At 47.0% G+C, this 16,846-nt stretch overlaps 1 protein-coding gene across 4 annotated transcripts in view; it reads right to left on the reverse strand.

Annotated features, from left to right (window-relative positions):
* The window catches only part of ETV6 (ETS variant transcription factor 6), a 236,201-nt gene extending 223,545 nt beyond the window's left edge, over window positions 1–12,656 (reverse strand). Inside the window, exon 1 of one of the 4 annotated variants that reach the window (XR_007406572.1) lies at window positions 12,116–12,656. Coding sequence is in view for 2 of the 4 variants with exons in the window: in XM_025455098.3 (XP_025310883.1) it covers window positions 12,116–12,148 (33 nt within the window). In the remaining 2 variants the exon portion in view is untranslated. The remainder of the gene's footprint in view (window positions 1–12,115) is intronic. The other 3 variants (XM_025455098.3, XM_025455097.3, XM_025455101.3) reach the window with 3 other exon arrangements.
* Window positions 12,657–16,846: the final 4,190 nt, after the last annotated feature.

Consider the following 16,846-nt stretch of genomic DNA (forward strand, 5'->3'; position numbering starts at 1 on the left):
AAAGCAGCATAATCTTTGTCAACATGGGCCCCACTTGGAGTCCCAAAAGGACTAAGAGAAGAGAACCTTACTACAAGACCCCAAGGAGAATCCCAGACACTAATTTGGGGGCCAGATCTGTGAAGCAAATTCTTTCCAATAATCCACTTGACACTTAACCTGGCAGTCCACAAATATGAACACCAAGGTAGAAAAACTGGATCTGCCCTAGGCTATGCAAGCCTAAAAATGTACCCAAATAAGAAAGTGGATGTGTTGTGAACTTCCTTTCACCTGTAACCTAGATATAACTGAATCAAGAGGCAACAGGACTATCTTCTCATTCACCCACACCTCCTCCATGGTAAGCCTTAAAATACCACAACTGAAATGGAAATGTACACAGAACCATCTTTCCCTTAAATCAGACTGCTCAACACAAGAGCTAACCACAAAAGCACACATAGGCATTCCCCCTCGTTTAGAAAAGCTCCATTTGGTCATTTTACCAAAATTTTCAAGACAGACAAATTCTCAGAAGAGCTAGCTAAAGTTAACAGTGACTTAGGCTCTTGGGCCCACCTCTGCCCTCTCTGCAGGAATGACAAGACCTTTCAAGGGATCTGCATGGCTCTCTGCCTTGTTCCCTTTGTGCATTTTTAAGGTTCTTTTCTTTTCCCTCTGATGTCTTGTCCCACCTATCTCACCGTGTATCCAAAAGGCGATCAGTAAATATCCTGCCACTGATACCAGGCCGTCCCTGTTCGTTTTCTAAGGTAGGTAGCACAGAGAAACCAAACTGCCAGGAAGAGTGGAAATAAATAAGATGGATATTCTAAAAAGGGCCCTACTTGAGATGTAAACAAATGCCGAGGTCCCTTTGCCCATCTCCCTGCCCATCCGGGTGAAGGTTAAAGATACCCCTATAGCATGCTGAAAAGGTTACAGGATCACCACTCCAACCTTCCTGTGTCCTCCAACATCCCCCCTGGATTCCACTGTGTTCAAAGGCTGCCTCTGGAGGGTGCCTGGATGGCTCAGTCAGTTAAGCAACTGGATTCTTGATTTTGGCTCAGGTCATGATCTCAGGGTCCTGGAATCAAGCCCCACATCAGGTTCCTTGCTCAGCAGGGAGACCTACCTGTCCCTCTCCCTGCACCCCTCCCCTTGCTCTCCCACCACCCTAAAATAGATAAGTAAATCTTTTTTTAAAAGATTATATTTGTTTATTCATGAGAGACACAGAGAGAGACAGGAAGAGGCACAGGCAGAGCGAGAAGCAGGTTCCATGTAGGGAGCCCGACACAGGACTCAATCCCAGAACCCCAGGATCACAACCTCAGCCAAAGGCAGACACTCAACCACTGAGCCACCCAGGTGCCCCTAAGTAAATCTTTTTTTTTTTTTAAAAAAAAGCTCCCCCTAACCTACAGGTGACTTCTGCTGGCAAATAAGTGGACCCTCACCACCCAACTCACAGCCAGATGCACAGAGCCTCGAAGACACAAAAAAAGGCACAATAACGCAAAATTCAGAAAGCGAGCCTCTGTTTCTCTGGCTTTCTGAGGGTAAAAGACTCTTACCTTTCCAACTCGTACGGTTCCTCCTTCCACCTCATCCTAAAGTATTCAAGTCAGCAGACTAACAGAAGGACTACATGGCACAAAGTCAAATAAGGAGCTGGCAGCTTTCCAGGGGATCTGGGATGTAGCTGGCCACATGGGGTCACTCAGGCCTCCCAGTCAGGGAGAAGTGGCCACTCCAGGACCAAAGGTCTACATGACTCCTATTTCAGACAGCTCTCCCACCCCGGTTAGCCTCACTTCGAATACAGACCACATCAAAAGCCACAAAGTGAGAGCAACTCCTGACCTGTTGTCCCCACCCATCGCTGGCCTCAACCATCAAGACCCGTGAGTGAGGAGAGCCATGGGTCTCAGCAGTGCAAAGCACCAGTCAAGTGACCTCATGACAATGGATTTCTAAAATCTCCCAGATCTCGGGTCAAAAGGAGGATATGGTGAACACAAAATGCAGTCCAATCCTTCAGATCTTGCATCTCCCCAAACGAGGTGTGCCAACTCTGTGGCAAGAAGTTGGGTACAAGGACACAAACAGACCCAAAGAAAAGAGAACTCACTTCCCCCTCCCCTTGGTGGCCCCACCTGTGTCACAAATCTACACGTGAAAGGATGGACCTGGACCATTTGGTGAGTCAGAAGACTCTTGTATGTGGTCTCCTCTGGCAGGACTCAGATTCCACAGTCAAGGACAGTGTGGGAAAGACAGTCTAGAAGCAACAATGAATAATGAAGGAACTAAGGTCTCCTTCCCTTGGCTGAGCTCCTCAGAGCGGTCCACAAAAGGGCTTAGCAAACTCCTGCTCCCCTTTCTATCAAGTCTTTATTACAGTTCCTCTTGCCCACCCCAGTGTGGAAGTATTGATCTGAGTATTAATTAGTAGGCTTCGGACGATACAATCTCTAAATTGTCTCCTGACCTGGATTCTTCATCAGGGAGCCCAGCGCTGCTCTGGCCACACCCGCAGCCAGGCGGGCAGATCTGAACCCTCCCCTTTCTCTCCCGTCTCCCAGCACTGCCACCAGCGTGCCGCACCCAGACCCACACTTTCACTAGGGAACAAGGGGAAGTGTCAGGAAAACGGGTAACTTCAGAAACAAACAGGCTGTTCTTTGGGACTTGATTTTTTTTTTTTTTTAATGACCAGGCTGATTTCTATCTGCAGCTCATTTCTTCCAGGAAATAGTCTAGAGTCAGCATCTCATCTTTGGTTACTGTGTCCTCACATAAAGGGGATGTGAGGGGAGCAGGGGTGACTGCTGTTACACCCATAGGTCTTCAGAAAGATCCAGCTACATGACCCATCATAAGCCACTGGGCAGGGGACCAGGCAGCTGAGAAGAAAAATCACAAACTTTCACTTGTGTTTTCCAAGGAGGAGGGCAGAAGAATGGTTTCTCCCCAGACCTATGCTCTTTCTCCAAAAGTCCAAAAGCACCCACACCTGCTACTGGTGTGTGTGTGGGGGGGTGGGGGGGGGAGTCAGCAGAAGAGGCAGCCAAAGCTCTCTCTCCACTCAGCCTCAGAAAGGGTCATCTTCCAGCCTCGATGTCATCTTCTCATCTAACATGGACACAGAGAGGAAAACTCAGGAATGCATTTCAAGTCCACAGCTAAGAGAACAGAGCTACTGAAAATGGATACTTCAGTCCCTTAACATCTAAAAACAAAGGTTCCCTCAGGCCCCAAAGTCACACATTTGGCTTTCTCCAACTCTTCTGTATAAACTTCCAACCGAGAGCCATCGACTCCCTCTCTTGAAACTGGAAATCCACCCTCCACCCCCACCCCACAGCAAACAGTGTCTGCTCTGTGGTCAGACAGACGTGGAACTGCCTGTTCAACAAAAGCAGACTTAAGAAATGAAGCCCTCGCTCAAGTCGCGCCCCGGCCGCAAATAATAAGAAACTGTGTGAACAAGCGGATCCCTGAATAGGTTCGAATACTTGAGTGCTGAGTAATAATGCTAGCTAGAGTCACTGTACAGTACTTCCAGGCTTAGGGGTTTTTTCCTTTTATCTTTGAAACTTATTCAGAAGTGTCCCAGCTATTCCCTCAAAACTTCACTGTGAGATGCAAAAGGCCTTGGTTATTGCCATGTAACTGCAGCTGGCTCTTCTCTCCTATTGTTGAGATTTGCATAAAATTAGTTAAACAGAGAGCTTTGCTCAATACGACTAAGTGACCCGGCCTCTCCGAGAAACTCAGTGGGATAGCAGCAAGCCTGCTTGCTGGGAATCGGCCAACTTGGGAGGCCTAGACTTGGGTTCAGGAGGTGCCACCGACCAGCCACATGAGCTGGAGCAAACCATCAACATCTCGGGGCACCATACCAACCATATACTGTAGGCATGGACCTAGAACATCTCTAGATCGCTCTAGATCTAGATATTATGTAGGATACATAGCGGGGGGTGGGAACTAACATTTTTTTTAAAAGATTTTATTTATTTATTCATGAGAGACACAGAGAGAGAGAGAGAGGCAGAGACACAGGCAGAGGGAGAAGCAGGCTCCATGCAGGAAGCCTGATGTGGGACTCGATCCTGGGTCTCCAGGATCAGGCCCTGGGCTGAAGGCAGCGCTAAACCGCTGAGCCACCAGGGCTGCCCAACATTTTTTTTTTTTTAACAGAGTAAGTCACTGGATTATGAAATTTACCTATCCCGAAAGAGGTATTTTTATTACCACTTCAGATGGGTTAACAGGTTGAAGGTTAAGATTAATAATAACTTTAAGTTCAAGAACCAGATTCACACCCAGGCCTGTCTACGTTCTGTCTGGGTTCTTCCCCTAGAAGGGCTCCACAGCATGGCAATGACTGGTCCCCTCTTCCCTGCAACTTACAATCCTCTTGAGGGAAATCGCCTTCACAGATAAGAACCAAAGAACACCAGACAGAATAAAATGCGAATCAAAATCTCAAGGAGAGGTGACTGGAACTACATCGTGGCAGCACTTCCATTACTGAACACATTCACCCATGGTGCTCATGCCGACAGGGCTATGCGTCCTTTTCAGGTCATTCAGGAAATGAGATCTTTTCCGTATGTCTGACTCCCACACACAAAGGGAAAATACCCCCAAGGAGTACACAGGTCTGGTGAGTGTACAGATTTATTGGATAGCTCCTTCCTGTCTTCACTGGGGAGTAACAGATTTTTCATAAGTCATTCATCCAGATAACTGAAACGTAGCCTTTTAAAACTTCACATTATTTTTATGCCAAACATTTTTGTTGGATAGCTTTCCAAAATGCATTACATTTTCTCACTTCCTAAATCTCGTAACTTAAAGCTTGTCTTTAACTTTGGAAGTCATAATTATGATCATTAATACAATCAGTCATCGTGTGGTGCCATACAAATGGGTTTAACTCTATGAGAGTCCTCGCAACGAAGCCACACTTTCTGAATTCTTGTCTGCTCTGCTGCAGTGTTAGAGGGACATGGCCCTAGGACACAACACCTGATTCTGACTCTGGCTCAGCCACAACGTAATCTCAGGCATGCTATTTAAATGCCAAAGGACTTAGTTTCCTCATCTGCTTCATAAGAAATTTGGGTTGTGCGCTCGGATTCCCTCATATTACCTCTACATATCTCTCCTCTTCCTTGCCCACATCAGCTCCGAAGAAAGGCTTCATTAAAGCTGTTCAAATGCCAAATGTTATAACTCAGATGGCCAAAATTCTCTCTTCACTCAAGTAAGGTAGAACGAGGCCAGTGTGGTCTAGCTACCAGGAAAGAGGGGGAAAAGATTATACCTTTGGTTCTGTGGGACAACCAGAGAATACCTGAAAAGATCTCAGATTCCTAGAAATCACAGAGTATTGAGGATGTACATGAGGGATGGTTTAAGAAAAACTTTGTGTTTGTGGATTGTGTAAGTCTTAAGAGGGGGAAAAAAAAGCCGTGGAAGGACACAGCACAGCCTGTCACCCATAAAATGAAGGAGTAATCAGGTGCCAATGAAAGAAGAAAAAGGCCGAGAGGGAAAAGAAAGCTTTCTGAGAACACAGAGGGCCCCAAATAAAACCCATCAAAAGACAAAATATCACTAGAGAGCACCAGAGACTAGAAGAAAGATGGAAGATCTGGACATTTGTTTGAAGGTAGGTTACACGGTATGGCCACCTGGCTCTCCCCACTGTGAGAGGAATAACCAGGAACAACCCACCTTCAGGGGGACTCAGAATAGGAAGGAAACATCTCTGCTGCCCTATTCCTGCCTCTCACCCTAGCTCATGGAAGGCTCCACCATTGTCCATCACAATCAGTTGCCTGATGTTCCTCACAAAGACGGCCATCCCTGAGAACAGTGTCATGGAGAATGCCTTGGAACAGTAGGCCCTAGCCTTGGCATGTGAGATCTTAGGTCAGTATATCGCTTAAACACTCCAGGCTTCAGGATCCTCATGTATAAAATGGGGAGAAAAACTACATCCCTGAGAATGCTGTGAAGAGTAAGTGAGATCATGTAGATCAAAGACTTATTAGCACACGAACCAGCATGCAGTTATACTCCACACATGATGGTGGTGATGGAAGAGGAGGAAGAAGAGGAGGAAGCAGAGGAAGGGGAGAAAATGTAAGAGCAATGACCACTAAAACAGCTGACCATCCCCTTTAATTACCCAGAATCGGGAAAGCTCCAAAATGCAAGCATTGCAGTTTTCCCATAAGCATGGTCCACAGGACCCAGAAGCAGCTCGCTCATCGAGGAGTCCACACGTAACAAACTCGGGCGAATGCCTTCCTTCATCAACCCCTTCCACTGTTCCCCCACACACACCCGGGTCTGAAAATTCCAGATCATTTAGACAAAGACCAGGCCAAACTGTTCATTTTCCCTATCTAAGAAGAAAGGCTTATCGAGCAAATTAATAGAGCAAATAATAAATTTGTGGTAATATTTCCACGCTGAAGTAAGCGTTTCGAGCAGACAGTAGCACTCATTTCTAACCAACAGATGATGTGGGACACAAGTCATCTCTGCCTATTCACTGGGGCTCATCCTGAGACGCCCCAGCAAGCAACACCTCATCAGTCTGGTTCCTGTATGCTCAGAAACAAATCAAAATGTGTTTGTTGTTTAACAGGCTGTAATTCTAATTTCTCACTCATGCAGTCTAGTCCTTCTCTCCCCAAATACTAGGTTTGGCAGGGAACAGTCTTTAAGCGGGGCCCCTCCTGGCGTGGGAACCCTGAGTACACTCACACTCATTCTATTCAACAAATACACACAGGGGTTGGTTTCTTACACACGTGTAACAACAAATACAGCGGTGCCCGACTCTGCCTGAAAACAAACTCCAGTGCTTTTTCTAAAGTCGCATTCACAGAGAAAAATATACTGTTTGTACACCCCACACCCTAGGGGGCTTCATTCAACACTGAGCCACTCAGCTTGGGAGAACCACACTAAAGGGCAACTTTTAAATATGGGCCATAAAACGAAACTGCTCTTCCAGTTACTCCCAATAACCCCATGCCTCCTTGCCCCTTTACCTTCCTCGGTGTGCGTAAACACAGCTCAACTGAGATTTACAGAATTCCTTTTAGTTCCACCTTTCTCTGGTACCCACACTTGGGCTACTTTTTCCCCCTCGAGTGACCCACGGGAAGGAAGGAAGCTAGTTTTCTAGGAGCAAGCTGCCGTGTTTTTACCTGATGCTGTTTGAAACAGGAAGCACACGACACACAAATTAAGGTATATGTTTGGCCACCCCTGGATAAAAAGAGCTCAGGGCCCACTCAAGCTTTCCTGGGAAAAGGGCCCCGATTACAGGCCCAGTACCCTCGGCCCACAGCCCGAGTACCAGACTTCTCACACACTGTCTTTAAAAAATAAACGTTCTAGACATCTGTTGCACAAGAATGTGAATATACTTATCACTGCTGAACTGCGTGCTTGACCATGGTTAAGACATTTTTTACCAAAAAAAAAAAAAAATACTGTTGCTGCAAACAGTGGTACAAATACAAATCCATCAAGCCCTTCTTCCCTGATCCCCTACTCCTACTACTTCCTCTTCTCAGATCTAACAATATACCCTCTGGGCCCAGTGCTCCCCCACACACACATCTTCCTTGGCACATACCTCTGTGCCCTCATACCAGCTGGCTTGGGATTAAAATGGACCAAGCTAGGGAAGTGCCAGAGAGAGTGCAGCCTATTGTATCGAATTTCCTTGGCCTTTTATAGGGATGCACAGCGAACCCAGCAAATGCAGTGCAGGGGCCTGAGAATGAGGCCTGTGTTGCTCTAACCCTGGCTCAGCCACCAATTAGCTGGAGCAAGCCATTTAGTTCTCCGGACCTCCTCTCTATAAAAATAGGAGGCTGGCTCAGGTGATCTCTAAGGTCTTCCAGCTCTGAAAGCCTAAAAGTTCGCTGGTTCAAACGTCCAAGAAACCAGGGAAAACAGAGAAGTCTGCGAATCACTAAAGTGATTCTTCAAGCCCTTTTATCATCTTTTACTCAATTCCTTTGTCTGTTTGGATACACAGTGGTTTTTAATTTTATCAAAATAATTAAAATAGTATTGTTGTACTGTAATTCCACTGATAATCATTTTTGGACAGATACCCAGAGAATGTTCTAGGCCTCCCTGAGACAGCAGTGAAGGATGAAAATACTTCACACAAGCTAATGGATGAAACTGTTAAGTCACCCTCTGGTACACAGGGACAACCAGAGGAAAGGAGGCTGACCTCCTCCATGCCTCACTTCAAATCAACAAACACATTACCAAAGAACATTTCTGTGCCAGGTGCCAACCCAGGTACTAGGACACAAAGATAACCATCGCCAAACCCAAGTTGCTAAGGGTCCATTAGGGGAAACCCAGAGTGTCCCAGTTAGTAGCAAAATAAAAAAGATTTCGGGCAGCCCAGGTGGCTCAATGGTTTAGCCTTTGGCCCAGGGCATGATCCTGGGGACCCGGGATCGAGTCCTGCATCGGGCTCCCTGCATGGAGCCTGCTTCTCCCTCTGCCTGTGTCTCTGCCTCTCTCTCTCTCTCTGTGTCTCTCTCATGAATAATTTTTTTTTTTTTTTAAAGAGATTTCTTTCTGCTAAGAGAGCCATGCATACTGGAGAGTAGGGCACGGGGAGGGCAGGGGAAAGAGGAAGGGGAAGTTAGGGCACTAGTTTTGGCAACCTGGATGGCCCTCACAACTAAAGCACCTTGCCAAGACTCGAAGGACTATGTCTGGTGGGCCAGGAGCACTTTCCACAGCAAGTCGGCTGAACTTAAAACTGAACAGGTGACTTGAAGGAGAAGGCTGATGATGGAAAGGACAGCCTTTTCCTTTCTCCCATAACCGGCACAGTTGGCCACTCAAGCCTCTGGAAAAAACTGTTTGATTTTTTTATATAGTTAGTTGACCCTGTCCTTACATTGAAACAACCCCACTCACTGGTCAGCAAAGGAAGCATTTAAACTCTTGGATGAGAGTGTCACGACACGCATAAGGCAGCCCAGTGCAGAGAAACGGTGGGGCTCGGTGACAGTTTGGGTGACCTTGGGCTTGTCGACCTGTCTTCTACAGTACAACATGTGTCTGACATCCACTTCCCTAGGTGATGGAAAGATGTCTATAAAACGCAAAAGAAATACAAAACATGCTTATCAGGCATTCGATGTCAACCACTACCGTGTGAGCGATATACACAAAGGTATCACTGATTGATTTAAAAACTTTCACCTTGGAAATTCCACCTAAATTGTATACTACTCTCTTCTAGTAGAACAGACAATGCTCAGGAGTAAATAGAGTACTTCCCTCTGTGGTTGCCTCTGGTCGGGCTCCTCTGTGTTCCACCACACCAGCTGCTAAGGAATTTACTGCCTGCTGACCAGCTGCTTGCAAGGAATGGGAGCAAGTGAGGAAGGTTTCAGGAGGGGAGCAGAGGAGTGAAGGGAAATCTCTCCACAGAGAGGGAGCCTTCCGTGTCACATGTCTTCAATACATCGGATTCATCAGCTCATCCTTGAAAGCTTCTAACATTCCTCCTCTGCTCCGCAGAAAAGTTATTGTTTACTGGACTCTAAAAGCAATCCTCGTACTTGCTTGTGGGTTACCAGCAAACATCTTTTATTATGCAGTCACTGTACCACATCCCAAGGACTGAATGAACACATCACCAGAACATTTTCAGATGACCCAGAATAATCCCAAGTCCTTGATCTGCAGCACTTATTATTGGAACACTGTGAATTAAGCACACTTCTCGGAAAAAATACACTTCACAATACATGCACCGAAACATATGCACAGTCTCAGCAAACAGTCATATAATGGTTCCAAGAAGAACCATCCAAATAAAAGTGATACTCTCATTCCTAGGGAAGAGGATTCAATCAATCAATTTTAATTACATGGAGATACACAATCATGAAAAGAGGCACCTAAAAACTACTGAAAGGATAAGCAATAAGGAAAAAAAAAATGATATGCAAACTATGGCTGCAATTTTTATGTCACATTTAAGACGGCGTTCTGCCCAGGTTTGGGATTGGTTCTGTATGTCTGAGTAAGGAAAGGGGGCTGTTGTACTCTTCCCACTAGAGTGGGATAAAACGAGCTACTCAGTAGCACTTCTGCCTACAGCACACAAACATAAATAAGCCCATCAGAACAGTGGGGATATGCAGTCTCTTTAAGAGAGGTATCAACAAAAGTCACAGAAGGATTGCTTTTTGTTGTTTTCACCCTAAAATTACTGCCCCATAGCTGGTCCAGGTTTTCCTGATGTCAGATTTATTGCCATTGAGCTAAATACAATTTACTGATTTAATACCCTATTATTTAGTTACCTCTGTTTGTGTTATGAAGTGTCAAATTAGATTATCTATACCGTGCTCACTGTAGAATCTAATTTATACAGCAAAAGAAACTAGTTTTGAAGTATCAAAGTACCTTAAATTATTTACAGTGACTCCGCCTCCACCAAAGACACTCTGCTACCCCCAGGTATATGCAAACACAGAAGCCCTAAAGTGCCACTGGGCATTTTTGTGAGGCAAAAAATAAAACTAAAAATAAAAAAACACAAAGAAACCCAACCCACTTTTTTAGTTCACATTAGCCCTACATTAAAATCCATGAAAATCTCACCTGATGAGAAACACTAAGATCTGAGTATAATCATGAAAACCTAGTAAGCAAATATAATAAAATACTGTTTCCTTTAAAAAGATCCTATTGGAACAGCAGTGTTGAAACAGGAAAGGTTTGTCTAATTCCCCACAGATGAGGAAAACAGGTTATTTGTTCATTGTTTCTGCAGCGTCCACTCAATGAGCACATATTAAGTGGGCCAAGCAGAAAACAAACTTCAGTGGCTTCAACCTTTCACAGAAGCAGAAGGTTTTTCCACCTGGGGACTGATGGAATAGTAAAATAAATAACAGCGCACAATAAATGCAAGCGACGGGAAAAATAATTGGGGGAAATGGACAAATCATCCTGCCTCCTCCCGGTGGCAAACTTTGCAACTTTTTAGAAGCAACAAACCACAGCACCACCAGCTCTATAGATACAGATATATATACATGTACACACACGACTACTTGGAAGCCAAATACTGTGTTTGCAAACATCCACCATCCTGCATTTACAATTCCTGCAAAACACGGGCAGAAAGCGGGGCGATTTCTACTTAGATATCCTCTCTGCACTGTCAAACGGGGAAGGTCACTTTGGTCACTTAGATCCTTCTCTCTCTCTCTCCCTGCATCACAGGAGTTTTCGACTTTGGGATTACTCCACTTTTACACGCATCGGAGTAAAATAACCATTCGGCAACTTTATTTACCTCGGTTTAAAAAAAAAAGAAAGCGAGAAACTCATTGTGCAAATGCCCAGGAAAAGCTGACACCAGGGCTGTCTCTCCAACAGCGCTTGCAATTACCATCAGAGGAGGGAGAAAAAAAAAAAAAAAAATCCAGTCTGATCTGACCCAAGCAGTCATTTCAAGGGATAATAAAAAAAATTTTAAATTTAAAAAAAAAAAAAAAGGATTGCATCCCCAACTGGGGCTGAAGAACTTTTTGTTTCCCCCCCTAAGGAGACCACCCCTCGGGAACAAAAGTTACATTTCAGTCACATGTTGGCAGCAGGAGTAGGAGCAGGTTTTGTTGTTGTTGTTGTTATTTATTTATTTATTTTACAAAAGCGCACTAATTACGGGGGTGTTTTACAGTTCTGGAGACCACTCGGGTTCCTCCTGGCCAATTGCGACGGGCATTTAATTGTCAAAAAGAAAAGGGGGGGTGGGGCGGGGCGGGGGGCTCGGAGCCGAGGGGGGCTCGGCGGGGGGAGCCGCAAGGTTACACGAAAGGGTACGGCCGCCGCCGCCGCCGCCGCGGGGCTGCATCTCCTCCCCGGCGCCCCCAAATCATCCACTGCGACCGGGGCCACTGCCACGGCCCCCTCCGGGGCGAGGAGCCCCGCACCACTGCCCCGGCCGGCGCAGCTCGCAGCTCGCAGCTCGAGGTCTCCGAGCCCGGGGAGGGAGGCGGGGGGGGGGGGGGGGGGGGATCTTTACCTTAATGCTACACTGAGCAGGAGTCTCAGACATGTCTCACAGCGAGAGAGATCAGGAAGTTCTCAGTTTTTTTCCACTTTCCTTTCCTCTCCCCAACCCAGAAGCGCTCCACGGCCGGCCGGACGCGGTCATTTAAGAAGTTTCTTGCAGCATCGCTCCCGGCAGCCGGCCCGGGGGTCCGCGAGCGCGCGGGGCGGGGCGGGGCGGCCCGGCCGGCGGAGTCGGGCGCGCGGGGCGGCGGGGGCGTGGGAGCCGGGCCCGGAGCGCGGCGGCGGGGTCTGCAGGTCGCGGCGCGGCGCGGCGACCCGGGGCGCAGCCCGGCCGGCCTCGCGCTCTCTCCTCCCACCCGCGGCCGGCGCCCCCGCCCCCCGCCTCCCGCCGCTCTCCGCGCCCGCTCTCCGCGCCCGCTCGCCCGCTCGCTCGAATGTTTTCCTTCCTGGAAGAGAGAAACTGAAAGGCAGAACTGAGAAGGCTCTTCGCTCATTGATCTTGAGAGTTTCAGTGCAGAAACTGACGTGAATTCCCAGCACTGAGCTCTGCCTCTTAAAGGAGCCACCAGGAAATAAAAGCTCGGGTTACAGCCCGGCATCGGGGAAATAAAAGCCGGGCGGGGGGAGGGGCGGCGGCGGCGGCGGCGGCGGCGGAGGGAGCCGGGACCGGGCCGCGCCGCACAGCCCCCCGCAGCGCGGCCCACGCGCGCCCGCCGCCGGCCCCGGGGAGACGCGGCCCTGGGGCCCCAGAGACCGCGACACAGGTTGTTGGGGTTTTTTTTTCTTTTCTTTCTTTCTTTTTTTTTTTTTTTTGGAACGCCTCCCACCTTCCCCAGCTCCTTCTCGGAGACACCCTGAAATGCAGCAGGGCGCCTTCCCCGCACCCCGCAGCCCGCACCCCGCGCCGGAGCGCCGGGAGGCCGGGAGGCCGGGAGGCCCGGAGGCCCGGGGACTAATCCTAGAGGAAGGGGCATTCCGGGAAGGACGCGGAACCCGGAGGAGGAAATAAAACAATAGCCTTTGTTCTGCTTCTCGGCCGCGGCCTCTTTAAGAGAATCCACCAGGAAATGGGAGCTCGGGTTACAGGCTGCTCACGGGGAAACGTGGGAGCGCGAGCGCCGGAGCGCGACGCCGCCGGAGACAAAGCGGGGGGCCGGCGGGCTGGGGGGATTCCCCGCGCGGGTGGGCGCCCCGGAGCCGGCGGGCGTCGGTGCGCGCGCGCGCCCGCGGGGGGGGCGGCGGCCGGGGGGGCGGGGGCGGGGGGATGCGGCCGCCGCGGGCGCTTCCCCAGCCGAGCGCGCCGCCGGGGAGGGGAGGGAGGGGAGGCTGCCGGGCAGTTATCAAAGGCCGTTGGGCTCCTTTTCCTGACCCCCTTCCTGCCCTGGCGAAATCCGCTGCGCATTTAAAGAAATAGCAGCCGCCACCAACCGACCTAGGTGACGCGACTGCAAAGTTGACAGGACGAGCTCCCGCGCAGCACGCCCCGCCCCGGCACCGCTTCTCCGCGCCGGTCCCGGGCCGCCTGGTGACCCGGGGCTCCTGCCGCCGCGGGCGGACTCGTCGGCCGCGGGAACAAGCGCGGTGGGGGGCGGGGGTAGGAGCCGGCGCCGAGGGTGCCGGCCGGGGCGCGTGCCGCGGGGCGCTCTGTTCTCGGTATCGTGGTCCGTGGCCTCTTCGAATGCTCTCAAGCGTCGGCTGCAAAACGCAGAGCGGGATTTATGCTTTACAGTCTGGCCCCTGCTGATGACACACACACAAGGGTCTTAGTGTCAGGATGTGTGTTACACTACAAATATATGATAATGATACGATACGTGTAAATATGTATCCCGTTTGCGTCTGTCTACATATAAAACGGATTTCCCAGATGCCCACCCTACAAGGTGTACCCCACTCGCTTATCTCCAATGCTCTACATCATAATATGCCTTCAGACCTCCGCGCGCTCATCAGAAGGACGTTGGGAACCAGAACTGATTAAAGGGATTGGGGTGAAAAAGAGTTCTGTTGATGGAAAGGTGGGAATTATGGGTTTTTCCGAGCCTTCAGGGATCTTACCAGTTTGGGTCACATTTTACTCCTATGGTCCGCAGGAGGTCTCCTGTCCACACCAGCTCCTCTGCCTTGGGCCACCTGCTATCCATCTCTATCCCACATCCCCCACCCCCAAAATGATCTAGCTGCCTTTGATCCCTTTACTTTAAGTTGCAGGCATTGATTCTGATGTCCTATTCCTCGGTTAAATCCTATAAACCTCTATATCATTTACCTACCGATAAGATCCTCGACAACTGTCAGCTTCTAAAAGGTGGGGAATAGTACCCATCTCATAAGATTCTTGTATTCAATGAGCAAATATGTACAAAGAGCTTAATTACCTGAGTACTTGCTATGTATAATCTGTGCTCGATGGTAGCTACAATTATTTAACCTCAGGACTGAATTAACTCTCGACTTACATTTCTTTTTATTTTTTAAGGTTTTATTTATTTATTTGATAGAGAGAGAGAAAGAGCAGGAGCAGTGGTGAGGGCCAGAAAAAGAAGCAGATTCCCTGTTGAGCAGGGAGCCAAAAGTGGGGCTGGATCCTGGGTTCCAGGAAGTGGGTTCATGACCTGAGCCAAAGGCAGACACTTTGAGCCACCCAGTTGCCCCTCAACTTCCATTTCTATCTCCTCTTTACCTTCTCCAACTGACTCATGGAAGTAGCAATTTGAATTAGAAAGTATGTGATTCCAAAGCAAAGCAACAGTTGTGGAAAACTGTGCATTTAGATCGGAGGTTGGCAATCTCTTTCTTTTTTTTTTTAATTTTTATTTATTTATGATAGTCACACACAGAGAGAGAGAGAGAGAGGCAGAGAGACATAAGCAGAGGGAGAAGCAGGCTCCATGCACCAGGAGCCCGACGTGGGATTCGATCCCGGGTCTCCAGGATCACGTCCTGGGCCAAAGGCAGGCGCTAAACCGCTGGGCCACCCAGGATTCCCTGGCAATCTCTTTCTGTAAAGGGCCAAATACAAAATATTTTAGAGTTTGTGTGCAAAGAGGCAAAAATGAGGATATTATGCAGATGCTTACATAACAAGAGAGAAAATATCCATATTATTAGTGTAATAATAATAATTGTAATCAGGTCTAATAATGAGAGGAATGGGATTCCTTTTGGGGGAGGATAACATTTTTACATATTTGAGCACCAGTTCGGAGTAAGGGTTCTCTATCATCAAAACTAATTGTTTGTCTGTTAATGCTGATCTGTAATGAAATTGTACATATTTCGTTTTTGAAAATATCTTCTCACCCAGATGCATACTGACAACCCATGAGCATATGGTTTTACTTAAGCATATTCATTGCTTAGAAGGCATTTATACAATGCTGTTTGAACTCTATTAAGTCCTCTTGATATTTCCCCATAGCATGCCATTACACTGTAGGTTAATCACTTTCAATGGAAAATCAGGTGGAAGTGCCTCAGTTAGTTGGACAGTTAAGTGGATTTTAAATATGGAAATTTCCCTTTTGGTTGCATCATAATCCAAAAACCACTACTGGAATAGTAGTTTGAGTTGAGAAAAATGTAACTGCTGGAAATCTATGTTGGAATGGAGATCTTGCTTCTTGTTTGAACTTTTGATGACATGGGAAGTTTATAAAGCAGCTCGATATTATTTGGGATTGCAACAATGTTAGTCACGTCAAAATTATTTAACTGTAGCATACACTTCACACAGCTCTCTCTGTCTTGTCTTGTCCTTAGATTGAATTCATGAGAAACATCAAGTCTGTAGCAAAAGCTAATATCCAAAGACATTCAGTGTTCAATAATTGTGGTTGGGGGAAGTTTTCATTTATTCATTCCCATTTGTCAATTCTTTCTCTATTCCTTGTTTCCTGAATCTTTGGTAAATTGGGTATTTTTTTATATTCCATTAAGATTCCTACATTGTCTTTGTAGCTTTTCTCCTGTATGTTAAATATAGCAGCCCTCTAAAAATTGCATTTTGTATCTTTATAACAGTCTATCTTCAAATAATATTATTCTATTTTAAGACCGTATAAGAAAATTACAACGGCATAATTCCATTTATCTGATTCCCATCCTTTATGATACAGGCATATATTTTACTTCTATGTGTTATAAAACCCACACATCCATATATGTGTCTTTTTATTTGTCCTTTCTGGTACTTTTTTATTTCTTCCTGCAGATACGGTTTCATTTTTCTCTGGCCTCAAGAACTTTTGGCATTTCTTGCAGTGCAGTTTGTTGGTGATAAAGTCTCTCAGTTTTTGTCTGTGTGAGGATGTCTTTATTTCACATTTGTTTTTAGAGGATAATTTTCACTGTATATAAAATTTTAGGTTGACAGATTCTTTTTCCTTTTGGCACTTTAAATACATCATTCCATCTCTGTCTCCATTATTCTTGATTAAAAGTCATTTGTAGTTCATATTTTAACTCCCTGTGTATAGTAGCTTTTACTCCTCTAGCTGCTTTTAAGGTCTCTCTAAATTTGGTTTTCAAAATTTTGACTATGATGTGCCTAAGTGTAGTTTCCTTAGTATTGATTCTTCTTGTTGTTGGCTGCAATTCTTGGACTATAAGTTGATATCTGTCATTAGCTTGGGGAAAATTCTCATCTATTACATCTCAATATTGTTTTTGCCCATTCCCCTTCTCCTCTCCTTTTATTACCCCAATGATACAAATATTAGACCACATGACATTGTTCCAT

This window comes from Canis lupus, chromosome 27 (assembly GCF_003254725.2).
Source record: "Canis lupus dingo isolate Sandy chromosome 27, ASM325472v2, whole genome shotgun sequence".
Taxonomy (NCBI): domain Eukaryota; kingdom Metazoa; phylum Chordata; class Mammalia; order Carnivora; family Canidae; genus Canis; species Canis lupus.